The sequence below is a fragment of the Garra rufa genome, chromosome 7, assembly GCF_049309525.1.
Source record: "Garra rufa chromosome 7, GarRuf1.0, whole genome shotgun sequence".
Lineage (NCBI taxonomy): Eukaryota > Metazoa > Chordata > Actinopteri > Cypriniformes > Cyprinidae > Garra > Garra rufa.
The window spans coordinates 31474701-31493953 of NC_133367.1; the positions used below are offsets into that span (position 1 = coordinate 31474701).

Consider the following 19253-nt stretch of genomic DNA (forward strand, 5'->3'; position numbering starts at 1 on the left):
CCAGATTTTCACAACAGTTGTAAAAAAAAAAAAAAAAAAAAGTAGCCCAAATTTAGTTTGGATGGGGTCCCTCCAAGTCCGAAGGAGGTAAAATGCTTGTTTTATGGTGAGGTTTCCCTGGTAAAATTCGCATTCCGGGGACTAAATATCATGTTATTGGTGTCGTTTCAACCCACAGACAACCCGCGGCAACAGTGTTAAAGTAGCCCAATTCTGCAGGAAAACTGCGGACTTGGCAACACTGGTACTCACCTTACTATGGGCGAGACTTACGGCCGTTATAGGGAAATAACGAGAAGAACAACAACGTGCAGTGTTCGTGATTAAGATAATACATTAAAGTAATATGGTAAGACACACCAGTCTGCAATATCAAGCAGCAAAACTAGCTGTTTTGTACAGCTAAAAATAGCTGGACGCAGATGAGACCGGAAGCCAGAACAGGGTTGTCATATTCCAGGGACTAAATATCATGTTATTGGTGTCGCTTCAACCCACAGACATGAAAAACCCACCCAGTTACTACTTAAAACTAGACAAAATAAAAATGAAAATACATGTTTTTGGCTGGGTTCCCCTGGCAAAATTCGTATTTCAGGGCCGAAATATCACATTATTGGGGTCGCTTCAACCAGCAGACATGAAAAACAACCCGCAGCAACAGTGCTAAAGTAGCTCAATTCCCACGGACTTGGCAATAATGAGAATAGCAAAGTGCAGTAAACGGTAAAAGTGTTCAATATGTTGCAATATCAAGCAGCAAAACTAGCTGTTTTGAACAGTTAAAAATAGCTGGAAGCAGATGAGACCAAAAGCCACACCCATAAAATTTACAAATGGCCGCGCCCGCTCTTATGGCAAAAATAATGTGGATATATTATTTATGAAGGTTTCAGTAATTTTGTGGTGTGTGTTTTTTTTTTTTTTTTTGCCATTATATGATTATTTGTTATTAAATAAATAAATATAAATAATCGTTTTTAGTTTGAGTTATTTTAGTACATCAGGTTAAATTAAATAAAAATAAGAACTGTTGCAATGCAACTAGCTGAAAATACGTTTATTTTTATTTTTTATTTCAATTTTTTTATGGTTTCGGTTTTAGTTTAATATAATTATTATTAAATTAAGTTATAGAAAGTAGTGTTGAAATTCTAAAAGCCAACATGCAAGCATGTACAATGATGAGGACGTTTTTTTTTCTAATTTCAGTTCAACCACACTGTTTAGGACAAACCAGGGGGTTACATAAATTCAGAGTCAGAGATGTTATTTTTTAACTGACCACAAAAACGCAATTCTTTTCAGCGCTTCCAAACTCAAATATAAAGTTGTGTTGATGGTAAGGAGGGGAGTGGCGGGAACTGTTGTCTGTTCTCTCTCCGCTGCTGCCTCTCATGATCTCACACAGGAGTTCCTCACAACACTTTCAACGGAAAGAGTGTGAGCCGTTTGCTAAACTTCACTCCTCGGGATAAAAATATTACATTTATGACCTCCGACTGTAACTTTATCTCATATTCAGGTAATAGACGGTTTTATTCGGTTTTAATATACGCTTTAATGAATACATTTGACGTTTCTGCTCTTGAGGTAATACTGCAAACTTTTTCGTTGAACGTGTTTAATAAATTTCCTCATTATAAGTTACATTTGTGTCACTGCTAATGAATATTTGTTTTCGCAGGATGAATCTGTTGAAAATTATCTGCTCCAACGTGATTGTAAGTAATCCATAATTCAATTTAAATATACGTCTTTCCTTATATGAATAACATATGTTAATATGTGACCCTGGACCACAAAACCAGTCATAAGGTTAACGTTAAATTTTGAGAAAAACTGAGATTTATTCATCTGAAAGCTGTATAAATAAGCTTTCCATTGATGCATGGTGTGTTAAGATGAAACAATATTTGGCTGAGATACAACTATTTGAAAATCAGGAATGTGAGGGTGCAACAAAATCAAAATATTGAGAAAATCGCCTTTAAAGTTGTCCAAATTAAGTTCTTAGCAATGCATATTACTATTCAAAAATTACGTTTTAATATATTTACTGTAGAAAATGTACAATATATCTTCATGGAACATGATCTTTACTTAATATCCCAATGATTTTCGATCATTTTGACCCTTACAATGTATTTTTGACTATTGCTACAAATATACCAGTACTACTTAAGACTGGTTTTGTGGTCCAGGGTCACTGGACCACAAAACCAGTCATAAGGTTAAATTTTACAAAACTGAGATGTATACATCACATGACAGCTCAATAAATAAGCTTTCTATTGATATATGGTTTGTTAGGATAGGACAATATTTGGCCGAGATACATCTATTTGAAATCTGAAATCTGAGGGTGCAAAAAAATCAAAATACTGAGAAAATCACCTTTAAAGTTCTCCAAATTAAGTTCTTAACAATGCATATTACTAATCAAAAATTACATTTTGATATATTTATAGTAGGAATTTTACAAAAAATCTTCATGGAACATGATCTTTACTTAATTACCTAATGATTTTTGGCATAAAAGAAAAATCTATAATTTTGACCCATACCATGTATTTTTGGCTATTGCTACAAATATACCCCAGCGACTTAAGACTGGTTTTGTGGTCCAGGGTCACATATGATAACAAATGCTCCTAGCATATAATGAATACCTATTTAAATTAAATTACTATTGTTTTTATATAATGGCAAACCTTTGTTTTCTTTACAAACCAAGGTTCTCATTCATCACTGCATGGAAAACGGTAATCACAGCATAATACGATCTGTAACTCAATTCAAAGCTTGAAATCACACGGATTTACAATTTACACTAAAAGGTGTCATGTGTTTGTAAACAAAAATACTCTTGTGTTTACAGTGGAAAGCAAAACCCTGCTTACACATGATGACTATTACCCCGAATATGTGCCAGATAGACAGCCGTGGCAAGTTGCCAGCAGTCTCTGCCTCCAGCGTTCAGGGACATTGGTGATGGTGTCCAATACTGAAGAGATTCAAAAGCTGAACGCCTTCCTACGATCCTTAAATATCACCCAACCCGTATGGATTGAAAGTGCAGGCGTCTTGCAAAAACATGGTAAGCACCAACCATATTCATTGCATGCCTTAAAGTTTCATTAGTAAACATTACAAATTCTTTTCCAGGTCCTCCAGACATATACGTACTTGAATTTCCAGTGCGTCCGCACCGCAAATCAGCTCGCCTTCACCACAAGTTCCCTAAAATGGAGGCACTTACGGTTTGCGCTCTTCTCCAGCTCGATCCCAATTGTCTCGGACTTTCCACAGTCTTCTCGTACGCCGTTGAATCGTTCATCAAAGAATTCCAACTCCAAGTGCAAATCACCGAAAACCAATCGGTCAACCTTGGGTTGTTGGTGCATGGTATGAACAGCACCTACATAACTGGTTTCATCAATGATGCCGCCTGGCACTTTATATGCACGAGTTGGGACGGCAATAGCGGGAAGTGGGTCATCTGGGTGGATGGAATGGTTCTGGGTTCTGGGATCGACCTCAACTCGACCAGTCACATCGGAGGCGATGGACTTTTCATGATCGGACAAGACCAGGATACCTATGGAGGCTACAACAGCGACAAGGCGCTTTGTGGGAACGTTACACAGCTGTACATGTGGGATCGTTTGCTGGTCGACTCTGAAATCCAAAGCATGGAAAAACATTGCTCACCAGTCCCTTCTGGTTTGTTCTTCAAGTGGAACGAGTCCTCACTGGAAATAGAGACGTCCCTGCAGACACATATAGGAAGCTCGCCATGTCAAGGTAGAGTCTTGCACTCTTGTGTCTTTGCATAATCATTTCTACTCCCCCGCAAATGCGATTGGAAACTGAGATGGTTGTAAATATTTCATCTGTGCGGTAATGGTGAGACCCACCCTTCACAATATATTCTTCATCACATGAGTCATGGATTCAGAGTTCCTTACTCTTTTTCTGAGACGACACATGGTCTTTACAGACTTGGAGAGCTTGAGAGCTATGACTCATTATGACATCTTTAAATTGGCGGACTAGAAGCAAACTTGGGTTTCCGGCTGCTGGGTACTAGACAGATGAATTGGCTGAAGAAGATTAATTTTCTGCTAAACTAGTTTTTGTTCTTGTTTCTCACAGGCTCCAAAATACGACCACAAGACCAGCTTGTCATCTCTGGGTTGGATCAGAGTTTGCTTCACAATTTTTCCAGTGCTTCTCACAAGACCTGTGTAACCTTTGACCCTGCAAGTGGAAAAGCGATTAATGACTCCTGCACAACACACAGAGGAAGCGTTTGCCTCTTTCCAAAAGGTGTTCACCTGCTTTAGAATATTTTGAAGCATTATTAAAGATCCAGTTTAACGCAAGTAGTGGCAGAGCTTTTCTTGAGTGAAACGCATTAGCGAAAAATAAATAAAATGTAGGGTGGGACTTGGTTCTGTCCACACTGTAAAAAGATTTCACCAGTTTCAAGTTCGGCAGCTGCCTTAAAATTTTAAGTTAAATCAACTTAAAAACTACAAGTCATTTCAACTCACGACAATACAATTAGTTAAAATAACTTGTACTTTTAAGATGATTTATCTTAAAATGTTAAGGCAGCTGCTGATCTTAAGTTTTTAAGATGAAACTGGTGACAACTTTTTACAGTGCAAGTCTGAGTGTGGATACTGTTTTTCCACTGGATATTATGACATTTAATTAGATCATGAGCTCAAATTTAAAAAAGAAGAAACATAGATAATACGCTTAAAATAACACCAACTACATGCATTAAAAATATACATGGGATTATAAATATAAAATATATCATTATAAGGACATTTCAGTGCTCCAAACGGCAATTTAAAAGGTTGCCAATGCAAATTATTTTACACAAATTATTTTAAGATTTAGAGTGCATGTACAGTGCTTTCCAATGCATGCAAGAGCAATTTCAATTCATGGGCTAATGATTTATATAAACCTGTTCTTTTTATTGAGGTCATCAAAATAATTTTTTAAAACAAACTCTGAACTCGCTTGCGAGTTTGCAGTGTGAATCAGGCTCTCTTAGTGCATTATTTGGAATAATACCGAGTTCAAAATAATGACTCACTGAACTGAGAGTAATTTAGTTATGTCTTATTAAAAATGAACCAGGAACTGTTGCGGTTTATGGTTTTTAGTTTGTGAGACTTGCGTTATTTATTCACTGTTTGTTCATTTGAATATTTGTAAATAAATGGTCACATTCACTATATATTATGTCTTAGGAGCTAGTGACTTCCTATTTGGTTTTGTTTGTGTTTTATGTTAGTTTTTGTTGTTTTAGTTGTGTTTTGTGTGGAGTTCTGTTGTTTTTATCTTTTGCATTTTTTTTGTTTAGTTTTTTGTTTTTGTTTTTGTTGCGTTTTCTGAGGTTTTGTTACCTCTGAAACAAAACAAAAAATAACATAAAACAAACAAAAATGCAAGACATTATTGTTTGTTTTATGTTTTTGTTTTTGTGTTTATTTATCTATTTGTTTGTGTTTATGTTGTGGTCTTTTCTGTTGTGGTGTTTTTGTTGTGTTTTATGTTGAGTTTTGTTGTGTTTTATCTTTTGCATTTTTGTTTTGTTTTACCTTTTTAATTGTTTTGTGTTAAGTTTCGATGTTTAGTTATCTTTCACATATTTGTTTTGTGTTTTGTTATTTTTTTGTTGTGTTTTAGTTGTTGCATTTTTTTGTGTTTTATTTTGTTAACTTTGGATGTGTTTGTTGTCTTTTGCATTTTTGTGTTTTGTCATCTTGAGTTTTTGTTTTATATTATTTTTTGTTGTGTTTGGTTTTGTGTTTTGTTTGCTTTTGCATTTTTGTTTTGTTTTGATATTTTTTTGTGTGTTTTGTTTTTGTTTGTTTTGTGTGGAGTTTTGTTATCTTTTTGCATGTTTATTTTGTGTTATTTTGTGCTCTGCTTTATTTTTGTTGTGTTGTGTGTTTTGTTATCTTTTGCTTTTTTGTGTTTTGTTAATTTTAGTTTTGCGTTTTTTGTAGCTTTTGTATTTTGTTTCGTGTTAAATTGTTATTTTGATGTTTTTTGTTGTGTTTTGGTATCTTTTGCATTTATATTTTGTTTTATGTTAATTTTTGCTTTGTTGTTTTGTTTTTGTGTGGAGTTTTGTTATGTTTAGTTATCTTTTGCATTTGTTTTTGTGTTTTGTTATTTTTTGTTGTATTGTTTTGTTTTTGTTGTGTTTTAGTTTTTGCATTTTTTGTGTTTTATTTAGTTAATTTTGGGTGTTTTGTTTTGTTTTGTTTTTTTTGTTGTGTTTTGTCATCTTTTGAGTTTTTGTTTTGTTGTTTTTTGTTGTGTTGTTTGGTTTTGTGTTTGTTGTATTTTGTTTGCTTTTGCATTTTTATTTTGTTTTATTTTTTGTTAAGTTTTGTTGTGTTTTGCTACCTTTTGCATTTTTGTTTTGTATTTTGTTATTTTTTGTGTGGAGTTTTGTTATCTTTTGCATGTTTGTTTTTATGTTATTTTAATGCTCTGTTTTATTTTTGTTATGTTTTGTGTGGAGTCTTTTTTTGTTGTTTTATCTTTTGCATTTTTGTTTTGTTTTCAGTTGTTTTTTTTTTGTTATTTTGTTTTTTTGTTGTTTTGATGTGTTTTGTTATCTTTTTTTAAATTTTGGTTTTGTAATTTGTTGTGTTGTTTTGTTTTTGTTGTGTTTGGTGTCAAGTTTTGTTATCGTTTGCATTTTAGTTTTGTATTTTATGTTAATTTTTGTTTCGTTGAGTTGTGATTTTGCTTTGTATGGAGCCCTAAAAATGCAGTTTCTTATGCTGTTGACCATGTGTTCATAATCTAATCATTTCCCTTCTTCGTTTCAGAGCAGCTGGACTTTGGTTTTCCTGGAACCTCATTCTTCTCACAAGTCAGCGATGAGATTCATTCCAAACCTGTGAGTTAGACAGAGCTCATGGCTGGTTTTTATTAGATTCACTCTAAACATACTCTACAAAGATCCAAATACAGATACTATTGATACATAGACATTCAATATAATCGTCTAATGACTTGAACTTATCTTTCTCCACAGGATACAAATGCAACATTGCTCCCTGAGAATGATCTGACTCGTCATGTTTCCCTTTTGAGTGCCATATTGAGAGTTATGGACAGCAAAGCAGACATCGTTACACATTCTGATCTTCTGTACTTCACTGAAACCATCGAGAAGGCCACTCGACTCAATAAAATGACCGTTCCCACTGAAGTCTTCATATCTATGATCCGCAATTGCTTAGAACTGGTCAGCAGGCTCATCAACCCTGATATGGCCAAACAATGGGAGGATTTGATAACAGAAGAGGTATGTTTTGAGTTTGAAATTGGTTCTAACCTGTTTTTAAAGAACCAAATTTACAAAAAAGTGGGTGTTGACTCTTCTGTCAGTGTCTGTTTCCTGTATCTTCTTAGAATCACCTTGGACCGTTGACAATTGTGGAGAGCATTGACAAGCTCCTGTGTACGCTGGCGGATGCTCTCTGGAATGAGCGCAAAAGCTTCACAATGTCAACAAACAACATGGGTACAGTGGATTTTTCCTCAGCATGAATTGGTAGCAGAATATTTCAGAGTCAGTATTTGTTTTCTTAAGAGGTAGAGTAATAAAGATAAACCTCTTTTGTCTGTCATTGTATTTGAGCAGTTATTACTGTTTAGCCATGGCAATTTTACTTGTCCTACCATAAAAACTGTACAAACAATGATAATTTTTTTTATATTGAGAGTCACAATATCAGTTGCTTCCTCAGATATTCATCTGGAGCCGCGGAGTCTGTCGCAGATGACCTGTGGATGTGTGTTCAAGCCTTCGAATCATGGTGGTCAGTTCGGCAGTCATGATGAGATCCTCATACCAGAGTCAGAAATGCAGAGAATCTTTACTTCGGGTGAGATAAGAAGGGCTTTTAGGTAGTTTTCTTATCTCTACAGATATCTTATAGTAATCACTCAAAAATGAAAATTACCCAATGATTTTCTCACCCTCAAGCCATCCTAGGTGTAGATGACTTTCTTCTTTCAGACGAATGCAATCAGAGTTATATTAAAAAAAATGTCCTGGCTCTTCCAAGCTTTGTAATGGCAGTGAATGGCTGTTGAGATTTCAAAGTTCAATAAAGTGCATCCATTCATCATAAAAAGTGCTCCACATGGCTCCAGAGGGTTAATAAAGGCCTTCTGAAGTGATTCGGATATGGGTATTTTTCTTACACAAACGCATTGATTTGCTTCAGAAGGCATTTACAGTGAGGGAAATACCCTGCTGATTTTGTATGTTTGCCCACTGACAAAGAAATGATCAGTCTATAATTTTATATGTTTAGAATATAAATTAGGGATGCACCGATCCGTATCGGCCGATCACTTGCGCCTTTTGTCAGTAAAGCCGGTTCTGTAATCAGCGGTAAATGCCATCAGGTGCGTGATTTCACGTTGAGCCGTATATACTACACACAGCCGTTGTTCACTGACGAGCTGCGCACTTTCACACTGATAATGAACATTGATTTGTGCAGCTCGTCGGTAAACAACGGCTGTGTGTAGTATATACGGCTCAACGTGAAATCACGCACCTGATGGCATTTACCGCTGATTACAGAACCGGCTTTACTGACAAAACGCGCAAGCATGATCGGCCGATTCGTATCGGTGCATCCCTAATATAAATACAATATTTATTTGAACAGTGAGAGACAGAATAACAACAAAAAAAATCCAGAAAAACGCATTTCAAAAAAGTTATAAATTAATTTTCATTTCAATGAGTGAAATAAGTATTTAACCCCTTCACAAAACATGACTTAGTACATGGTGGCAAAACGCTTGTTAGCAATCACAGAGGTCAGACGTTTCTTGTAGTTGGCCACCAGGTTTACACACATCTCTGGAGGGATTTTCTCCCGCTCCTCTCTGCAGATCCTCTCCAAGTCATTAAGGTTTCGAGGCTGACGTTTGACAACTCAAACCTTCAACTCCCTCCACAGATTTCCTATGGGATTAAGGTCTGGAGACTGGCTAGGCCACTCCAGGACCTTAATGTGCTTCTTCTTAAGCCCACTCCTTTGTTGTATTGGCCGTGTATTTTGGGTCATTGTCATGCTGGAATACCCATCCACAACCCATTTTCAATGCCCTGGCTGAGGGAAGGAGGTTCTCACCCAAGATTTGATACATAGCCCTGTCCATCGTTACTTTGATGCGGTGCAGTGGTTCTGTCCCCTAAGCCAAAAAACACCCCCAAAGCATAATGTTTCCACCTCCATGTTTGACGGTGAAGGTGTTCTTGGGGTTATAGACAGCATTCCTCCTCCTCCAAACCCAGCGAGTTGAGTTGATGCCAAAGAGCTTGATTTTGGTCTCATCTGACCACAACACTTTCACCCAGATCTCCTCTGAATCATTCAGATGTGCATTGGCAAACTTCATTTGGGTTCATGTGCTTTCTTGAGCAGGGGGACCTTGCAGGCACTGCAGGATTTCAGTCCTTCACGGCGTAGTGTGTTACCAATTGTTTTCTTGGTGACTGTGATCCCACCTGCCTTGAGATCATTGACAAGAGCCTCTCGTGTAGTTCTGGGCTGATTCCTCATCGTTCTCATGATCATTGAACCTCCACGAGGTGAGATCTTGCATTGAAGGAGAGTCACAGTTATTTTGTGTTTCTTCCATTCGCGAATAATCCCACCAGCTGTTGTCACCTTCTCACCAAGCTGCTTGGCGATGGTTTTGTAGCCCATTCCAGCCTTGTGTAGATCTACAGTCTTGTCCCTGACATCCTTGGACAGCTCTTTGGTCTTGGCCATGGTGGAGAGTTTGAAATCTGATTGATTGATTGTTTCTGTGGACAGGTGTCTTTTATACAGGTAGCAAGTTGAGATTACGAGCACTCCCTTTAAGAGAGTACTCCTAATCTCAGCTCGTTACCTGTATAAAAGACACCTGGGAGCCATAAGTCTTGCTGATTGATAGGGAATCAAATACTTATTTCTCTTTAATACTTAAACTTATAAGCCAAGACATTTTTAATGTAACTCTGATTATATTCTTCTAAAAGAAGAAAGCCATATTCATCTAGGATGGCTTGAGGGTGAGTAAATCATTGGGTAATTTTCATTTTTGGGTAAATAATCCCTTTAATAATAAGCAACTGTTTGCTAATATTTCTTGACAGGCCACAAGGAAGTGATGCTTATTCATACCTACTACAGTAACCTGTTAGACATCTTGTCCAGGCTGGAGGTGAAAACCCTTTCTGACCAACAGAAAGACAATAGGTTAGCATGAGCCTGATAATTTTTTTTTTTACACTAATATTAATGTTTAAATCTTTTTCTTTGGATCTACAGTTGACTGCGGCCATTGTAATGCTGTTTTGTTCATGTGTTAGGCATCACACTGGTCAGCTGTCCACAGCAGTGATCTCAGCAACAGTGCGGGACGTTTCCAGGGCAGAAAATGTTCCTGTCTCTGTCCAGTACACCCTATCCTCTGGGATTACGGTAAAAAGACTGGAAGGAGTGAATGTCTTCAATTAACCTTCAATTAACTAAAACCATAAAAAACATTTTTGTTACTAGGAATAAAATAAACATTAACTGAAAGAAACCAAACGAAATGAAAAAACTTGTTTCTTATTTTCTTATTTTCATGTAGTCTAACTTAGTACTAAAATAGCTAAAACTAAAAATTAAATATTAGTAATTAACTATGTAGAATTACTAAAAGTAATAAAAAGACAAAAACACAACATAATCACTAATTAATGATCTATAAAACAAACTGAAAATCTAAAAATAAAGCTAAAGTAAACTAAAATAGTTTTATATTCTATAAAAATGATTATTTTTCCTTTTTTCTTATTTAGGCACAGTATTCCAGACAAGTGAATCCTGTCTGTGTCTTTTGGAATATCATGTAAGTGAACGTAATCCTGCTACAAAACTGCTAACAGATGTTATGTCGTATTACAGTGTCTTGTTTGGGTCTGATGTAGTGTCTCATGTCCAAAGGGCGGGTCATACAAGTTCTTGGTCCAATAAAGGGTGCAGAATGTTGCCTTCTGCTCCTGAAGTCACTTCCTGCTTCTGCAACCACACCACCAATTTTGCTGTCCTCATGAATTATATGGAGCACAGGGTATGTTTACACTTTGTGCTTTCAGCTGTAACAAGAATGTAACAAATACACTGTTTTTTTAAATATATTTTTTTATTGTACTATATATTTACTCAAACACACACACACACACACACACACACACACACACGTTATATATATACACACACACACACACACACACACACCCCGATTCGAATATTCGAATATAAAAGTAGAATAAGAAGATATGATACTCATTAAATTCTTTATTATTAATAATAGTAATAAATTAATAATAATTATTAAAAAAACAAATAATAATAATAATTATTTTATACACACCAAAACATATAAAATACAGTATTATTTATGCATGTTATTTTATTTTATGTATTAGTATAAATAATTTATTCATAAAATATGGTATGTAAAATGTATATGATATATATTAAATATTATCAAAATATATCTAAAATATTAAATGGAACTTTTGCTTGAATGCATTACATAATAAATACATTTAATTTATTTTATGTATGGATAAAAAGTATCTATACTGATATAAATATTAATATATTAATAATAGTAAAAATAAAATTAAACAGATAATAATAATAAAAGTAATTACTATTACTACACAATTTATTTTATTTATTAGTAAATATATATATTTTTTATTATACAAATATGGTATATAAATATATATGATATATATATTAAATATGAAACATTTTTATTTATTTTATTTATAGATACAATTTTATAGAAATTTAAATAATAATAAATGAATAATAATAATAATAATAATAATAATAATAATAAAACTATTTAAACAATAAATAATAATAATAATAATAATAATAATAATAATTAATATTATGTACACACACTAATATATACAAAATACAATATTATTTATACACATTATTTTATTTTATATATTAGTATAAATTTATTTGTAAAAATATGGTATATATATTTAAAAAAAGGATATATATATATAAAAATAGATAAAATGTTTATACTAATATCAAAATTAATACATTAATAATAATTATCATTATTAATAAACCTATTTCAACAATAAAAAAATATATACGCATTCAAATGTATAAAATATTTATGATATATTAAATATTAAATAAGTATGTATTTATACTATTATCAAAATGAATACATTAATAATAATTATAATATATATAATATAAGTAGTAATTATTATTATTATATACATACATTCAAATATATAAAATATATATGAGATATATTAAAATATTATAAATCATTTCTATTTTATTTATAGATAAATATGTATACTAATATCAAAAATTAATACATTAATAATAATTATTATTATTAAACCTATTTCAACATTAAATAAATAATAATAATAAAATAAAATAATAATTATTATATACACACATTCAAATATATAAAAAATACAATATTATTTATACACATTTATTAGTATAAATAATTTATTCATAAAAATATTGTGTATAAAATATATACAATATATATTAATAAATTAGCATTAATAATTATTAATAATAAAAACTAATTCAACAACAATAATAATAATTATTATTATATACATTGTAATATATACAAAATACAATATTATTTATCCACATCATGTATTTTAAATATTAGTACTAATAATTTATTTATAAAAATGGTACGTAAAATATATATGATATATATTAAATATTATGAAACATTTTTATATTTTATTTATAGATAAAAAATATTTAAACTAATAATAATTATTATTAATAATAAACCTATTTCAACACTAATAATAATAATATGAATTGTTATTATTATGCACACACACATTCTAATGTATACAAAATACAATATTATTTATACACACTGTTCATTTTATTTTAGTTTATGTATTAGTATAAATAATTTATTCATAAAATCATGGTGTGTAAAATATATATTAAATTTAATAAATTAATAATAACAATTAATAAAACAAATTCAATAACAACAACAATGACAGTAATTATTATCATTATTGTATCACACATTGTAATATATACAAAATGCAACATTATTTATACTCATTATTTTTTTATTTATATTTTATTAAAAATGATTTATTCATAAAATATGGTGTATAAAGTATATAAGATATATATTAAATATGAATAAATCATTATTAATAAAACAAATTCAACAACAACAATACTTAATATTATTATATACACACACATTGTAATATAAACAAAATGCAAAATGATTTATACACATTATTTTATTTTATATTTTAGTACAAGTTATTTAAAAAAATGTATATAAAATATATATGATGTGTATATATTAAATATTATGAAAAGATATCTAAAATATTAAATATAATTTTTACTTAAATGCTTTAAGCAATACATTTTATTTTTAGATAAAAATATTTATACTAATATAAACATGGTGCAATATGCAAGTCTTAAAATTAAGTAATTGCCTGAAAAGTGTTAAAAAGCCATTTAACCTTTTACATAAGTACATCACTGCTCACATTTTCTGTTATAACACAGTCTGTCCAAAAGAGGTCACTGTTAGCTCACAAACACAAGTCTTTGTGTATCGATCATTATATGAGAAGTTCCTCTGTAGAACTTCATAAGAAACAAATATGATCACACTAATGCCTGAGCGCCACTTCATCACATCATTCATCCCACTAACAGCATCGACCCTCATACACACGCTAGTTAACGTATATTTCCAGTGCGTTAGATTGAGAGACAGACGGAGTGTTAGGAATACGAGATCGTTGTGTTTTGATGGGTCTTCTCCCCGCAGTGGAGCGCTAAAGAAGAGAGCATCTTGACGAAGCTGACGTTTATCGGATCCGGAGCGTCTCTCTGCGCGCTGGTGGTGACCTTGATGCTGTTTACCGTGTTAGAGTAAGTGGTTTTCACCGATGCACTACCACGCCGACAGCATGACAAGAGCCGTGCGCTTCTGCTGGGGAAATCGCTAGCTTTTTATGATGTCTAACTTCCAGCGTCGGGTTCGGAAGGGTCACGGCGTAACATAACATTTGCTTGACTCTGAGCACCACGCGGCCTGTCAATAGCGCTCAGTTGTGAGGCTGAATAAGTATTGAAAACCACTAATCGGCTAATTAGTGCTCTGTGCCAAATGAGGCCGAAGCTGAAGTTTTATGGTGACATTACAGGGGAGTTAATTAAAGGGAAGGGGCACACAAAGAGAGGTTAATCAGCGCGGTATCAGCCAAGCTGGTTGCTTTAAGAGATTGATGGCCTGTTAATCAAACCACACTCACACATACTTCAACTGGGTTAACAAAATAAATACAGTTTAGTATCATAAACATTTGCCATTAGATTGTCAAAATGTGTCTGATTGATGGCGAAAAATAAATGTGTATATATATATGACAAAAAAGTGTTTCTTTGTTTTAACAGCATCCCGAAGTCTGATCGGACATCAGTCCACAAAAATCTTTTTGTGTCTTTGACTTGTGCTCAAATTGTCCTTCTCTGCAGTGGTTCTGCTGTTCATAATAAGGTTTGGTGTTTTTTATAGTTTTATTTGGTACATTCAGAATTAGGTTGTAATATATTATGAATAAGAATATTTGCTGTAATCATTATATTATTTATGCAGTAGTGTTATTTTAGCATTTATATGCTTGATTTTAATATTTATTAATATTGTGAATTATCTTAAATTATTTTTATATTTTCAGTTTTAATTTTATTTTTTTTGTTCTGTTTTTTTATTATTTTCTTATGTATATTTCTGTATAGGATTAATTTATTTTAGTTTTAGCTTTAGTATTTATTTCAGTTAATTATTTATTTATTTATTTTTTTGAGTTTGTAATATTAATTGTGTTTTATTTCAACTTTTATTTCTATTACCTAAAGATACACACACACACACACACACACACACACATAAATAAATACAAAAATACAATTAAAATATATTAAAAAATATATATAATAGTAAGGTTTTTGTAATTATTAATAGTAAAATAATAATATATGCAGTATATGAAATAAATGTAAAAATACAATTAAAATATTTAGTTAGATTAAATTTATTAATTTATTTAATTTATTAATTAAAATGATATAATAGTAATTTATTTTACCCCAGCCCAGAAACATTTTTATTTTTTATTTTTTATTTCAACATTTATTTTTTTCTTTTATTTAAACTTTATTTCAATTATCTATACAATTTTTAAAAAAATATTATTTTAGATTTAGCTTTAGTTGGCAACAACACTGCTATGCATAAGGATATTTTTAAATAATTAATAATAAAATAATAATATATACAGTATATAAATACAATATTTGAGTGGATTTAATTTATTAATTAAAATTATATAATAGTAATTTATTTTATTTTATTTTCAGTTATAGACAACATTTTTTATTTTCGTAGAAGTTTTTAATGTAATATTTATTTTAATTTAACTTCATTTCAATTGCCTGAAACATTTAAAAAAATAATAATTTTGATTTAGCTGTAGTTGGCAACAACACTGCTATGCATAATAATATATTTTTTATATTATAATACATTTTTTTAAATATTAAATAATATAATTAAAATATATGTTTTTTAAAATAGGATTAATATATTTTTATTTCAGTTTTGCCTTTAGTTACTTTAATACTTCATCCTAAACATATATATTTATTATTACAGGCAACTTTTTTTTATAAATAAAATATTTATTTTATTTTATTTCAACTTTATTTTAATTACCTAAAACATTTTGTATATTTAATTGTTTTTAATAATAAATAATATAATTAAAATAATTAACAATTTAATAATACAGTATATAAAATAAATCTAAAAATACAATTAAAATAGTTCAGTTAATTATGAAGGCAACATTTCAAATTTTTTTTTTCATGCAATATATTTGTATTTCAATTATTATTTTTTTTAGACTTCGCTTTAGTTGGTAACAACACTGCTATGCATGAGAATATTTTGATATAATGCTTTTTTAATATTAAATAATGTAATTGAAATAATTAACAATAAAACAATATTATGTACAGTATATAAAATAAATATAAGATATTTTTAAGTATATAATAGTTTATTTTTATTTGTTTAAGTTTAGTTCAGTAATTTCAGTACTTCAGCATATTCAATATCAGTTAGCTGCCAAAGCTACATGTCCAAACCCTTTGTTTATTATTTTTTTATTTCTAAGTTATTGATCTATCTATTCAATTTCAGCTTTATTTTAATTACCTAATACGTTTTTATTAGTTTTACTGTAGTAACTGTTGTTTTAACAACAACAGCACTACTGCACACACAAGTTTTGATATAAATGTATTAAGAATATTAAAATAATAGCCTATTTTACATTAGTATACACCATACAAGGTCATGTATTACAGTGTTTTTACTATGTTTAAGAGGATCAGTGTCCAACCACAGCAAAATCACTCTTACGCACATCCTCAAGTGCCTTACTGCTTTATTAAATGCTATCAGGGCTATAATATTGAATTTTTAAAAAGGAAACCAAGTCTATTTCCAGCACAAACTTAGTACCATGAGTCTGACAGTGTCTTAAAACAACATTAGCATTGTTGCCATATTTGGCGTTGGATAAGCTGGCGTACAGCCACGTTTGTGTGGCTGTTTGATCTTTTGACCCCTGACTGCCTGCTCTCTGACCTTTGCCCCGTAGGTGGCCTGCATGCTTGTGGCAGCTCTGATGCATCTGTTCTTCATGTCGGCGTTCAGCTGGATGCTGGTCGAGGGCCTGCTGCTCTGGAGCAAAGTAGTGAGCGTTAATTTGAGCGAGGACCGACACATGAAATACTACTACCTGATTGGCTGGGGTAATGAGACTCCACCCCCAAATCTCCTCTGCAATCTGTTGTACTAAACAGTTATTGATTGGGTTCAAGAGTACAGGAATGCAGGTTCCCTGTTGATTCGATGGCTTTGTGCTTTATTGTTGCACTGAATATTCTTATATACTTCATGATTTTATGTTACACTACTTTTTATTTTTTCTTAATTTAGACTAGTCTGTAACTATTCAGTCGTCAAATTAAATGTTAAAATATCCAAACTGTAGAAAAGTGAACATTTATACCTGCCATGTAAACTGTGACATTTATATTCAACCTCACTGTTACCGCAAACCATTTATTTAAAATAAAAAATAGCATAACTTAATAGCACTATAAAATCGCACTTGTGCTCCAAAATTTCAGGAGCACATTCTAACCAATAATAAAAAATCGGATTAAAAAAATAGCCTTTTTCAATTATGAGGTGATATTTGACTCCTTACAGGGGAATTTTGTTGAACTTCATTAAAAGTGTATCATATTTTATGTCCATTTTTTTAAATGATATATTTTAAGCTTTTTAAAAAAGCTTTTCTAATTAAAACAACAGAATAAGAACAAGTAGGATAAGAATAAGTTACCAATCAAAGGAAAACAGTATTAACAAAATTAATTTGTACTACAGAGGTGGCACAAAAAAACACAAAAGTGGCTTGTATTTTCATATGTTTAATGGGGCTCAGAGGTGGCATGAGTGCAATCAAATTCATGTTGAGATTGTTTTAAATATAAAATATTGCATGCAGAAATATTAAATGATTTAAGTAACTGAAAAGATAACTAAATCTGCCAGTAGGTGGCAGCAACTGATTTAATTATTGAATCATTCATTCATTTGATTCGTTCGAACAGCTGATTTATTCAGGAATAAAGCAAGTGACCATCTTTATGAATGGGAAATTGAATCATTGACTCACTAGATATCTTTAAAAATGACCCTTCATTCGTAAACGAGACCCCGCTGAGTTTGAATGGAGGTGCGCAGTGGCTCAGTTGTGACTATTCTTGACGACGAAATAGAGCAAAATCCGGCAGTAGTGTTATAGTCAGACAATGTAAGTCTCTTAATAATAACTTCTTGTTTATTTAACTTGTATTAAATCGATATCTCATTTACAAACTCCCTTAAAAATTATTAAAAGCGGTCACTCATCTTAGTTCATCGCAATCTCACAAAGTTATAATTATAATCAACGACGCTCTCTGTACTGCACAATCAGTCTCTTATTTACACTCTCTCTACACTTTGTTTATGAAAGGATTCATGAGATATGTTCATGATACATTACTCGACGTTGGAAAACCGTTGCAAAAATATATGCTGATCAGTTCATAAATATTTTTTCATAGTCCCACGCAGTAGTTTTCAGTCACAAATCCCTGCATAAGTATTCTTTTCAAGCCAAACATTTAAGAAAATGTGCTCAGTTTTAAAGCGACACCTGTAATGTAGAAATGTGTGTTGTTTAACAGGTCTGCCTGTGCTGATCGTGACCATCACACTGGCCTCTGCTTCTGGGAATTACTCAGCGGACGGTCACTGCTGGCTCAGTGTTCAGAACGGCGTCATATGGGGCTTTGCAGGACCTGTCATCTTTATTATTATGGTATGTCTTTACTTATGCCATTATTGTCTTTTATAAAAATGGTAATGATGATAATAATAAATAAAAACCACCTGTGACAAACAGTATTATGTACGTCTTTAAATATTCCATTTTCTGTCCATTTCAAATAAAAAAATAAATTATAAAAAAACAGATTAGCCACTTAATTTTAGAAAAAAATAATACAATTATTATAATTTTTTTTAAAGGAATATTTGCACAATTTTTAATCTGTATTAATATGTATTAATTTGAACAGTAAACCTCTGTTTGTTTGCCAGAAAATAAAAGGGTTTCATTTTTATTTGATTAAAAATAAATAAATCTTTAATGCCTTAATTTAATTATCACAAAAAATAAACACAGGAATTTCTGTAAGAAAAAAAGTAGGGGCCTATTGTTCAAAATGTTGAAATTGAGAGTTTTGGACTTATTTTTTCATTGAAATAAATGTTTTTGTTATTACACAGAGAGCAAAGTACTGAAAAAAGGTACCATTGGGTACCAGAACTGAAGTTTAGATCCCGATACCGTATCGGAAAAATTTGAACGATGCCCAATCCTAACACACACACACACACACACATGTGCAAACACAATATATGCGCTT

At 31.6% G+C, this 19253-nt stretch overlaps 1 protein-coding gene across 1 annotated transcript in view; it reads left to right on the plus strand.

Annotated features, from left to right (window-relative positions):
- The first annotated feature begins 1434 nt into the window (after positions 1–1434).
- LOC141339094 (adhesion G protein-coupled receptor D2) overlaps positions 1435–19253 on the plus strand; it is a 114083-nt gene continuing 96264 nt past the window's right edge. Inside the window, exons 1-18 of the mRNA XM_073844726.1 lie at positions 1435–1525; positions 1688–1724; positions 2738–2765; positions 2882–3100; positions 3169–3807; positions 4159–4332; positions 6876–6946; positions 7085–7357; positions 7465–7576; positions 7803–7940; positions 10223–10325; positions 10439–10550; positions 10916–10965; positions 11061–11187; positions 13963–14066; positions 14592–14694; positions 16865–17018; positions 18510–18643. Coding sequence (XP_073700827.1) covers positions 1689–1724; positions 2738–2765; positions 2882–3100; positions 3169–3807; positions 4159–4332; positions 6876–6946; positions 7085–7357; positions 7465–7576; positions 7803–7940; positions 10223–10325; positions 10439–10550; positions 10916–10965; positions 11061–11187; positions 13963–14066; positions 14592–14694; positions 16865–17018; positions 18510–18643 — 2577 coding nt within the window. The 5' untranslated portion in view covers positions 1435–1525; position 1688. The remainder of the gene's footprint in view (positions 1526–1687; positions 1725–2737; positions 2766–2881; positions 3101–3168; positions 3808–4158; positions 4333–6875; positions 6947–7084; positions 7358–7464; positions 7577–7802; positions 7941–10222; positions 10326–10438; positions 10551–10915; positions 10966–11060; positions 11188–13962; positions 14067–14591; positions 14695–16864; positions 17019–18509; positions 18644–19253) is intronic.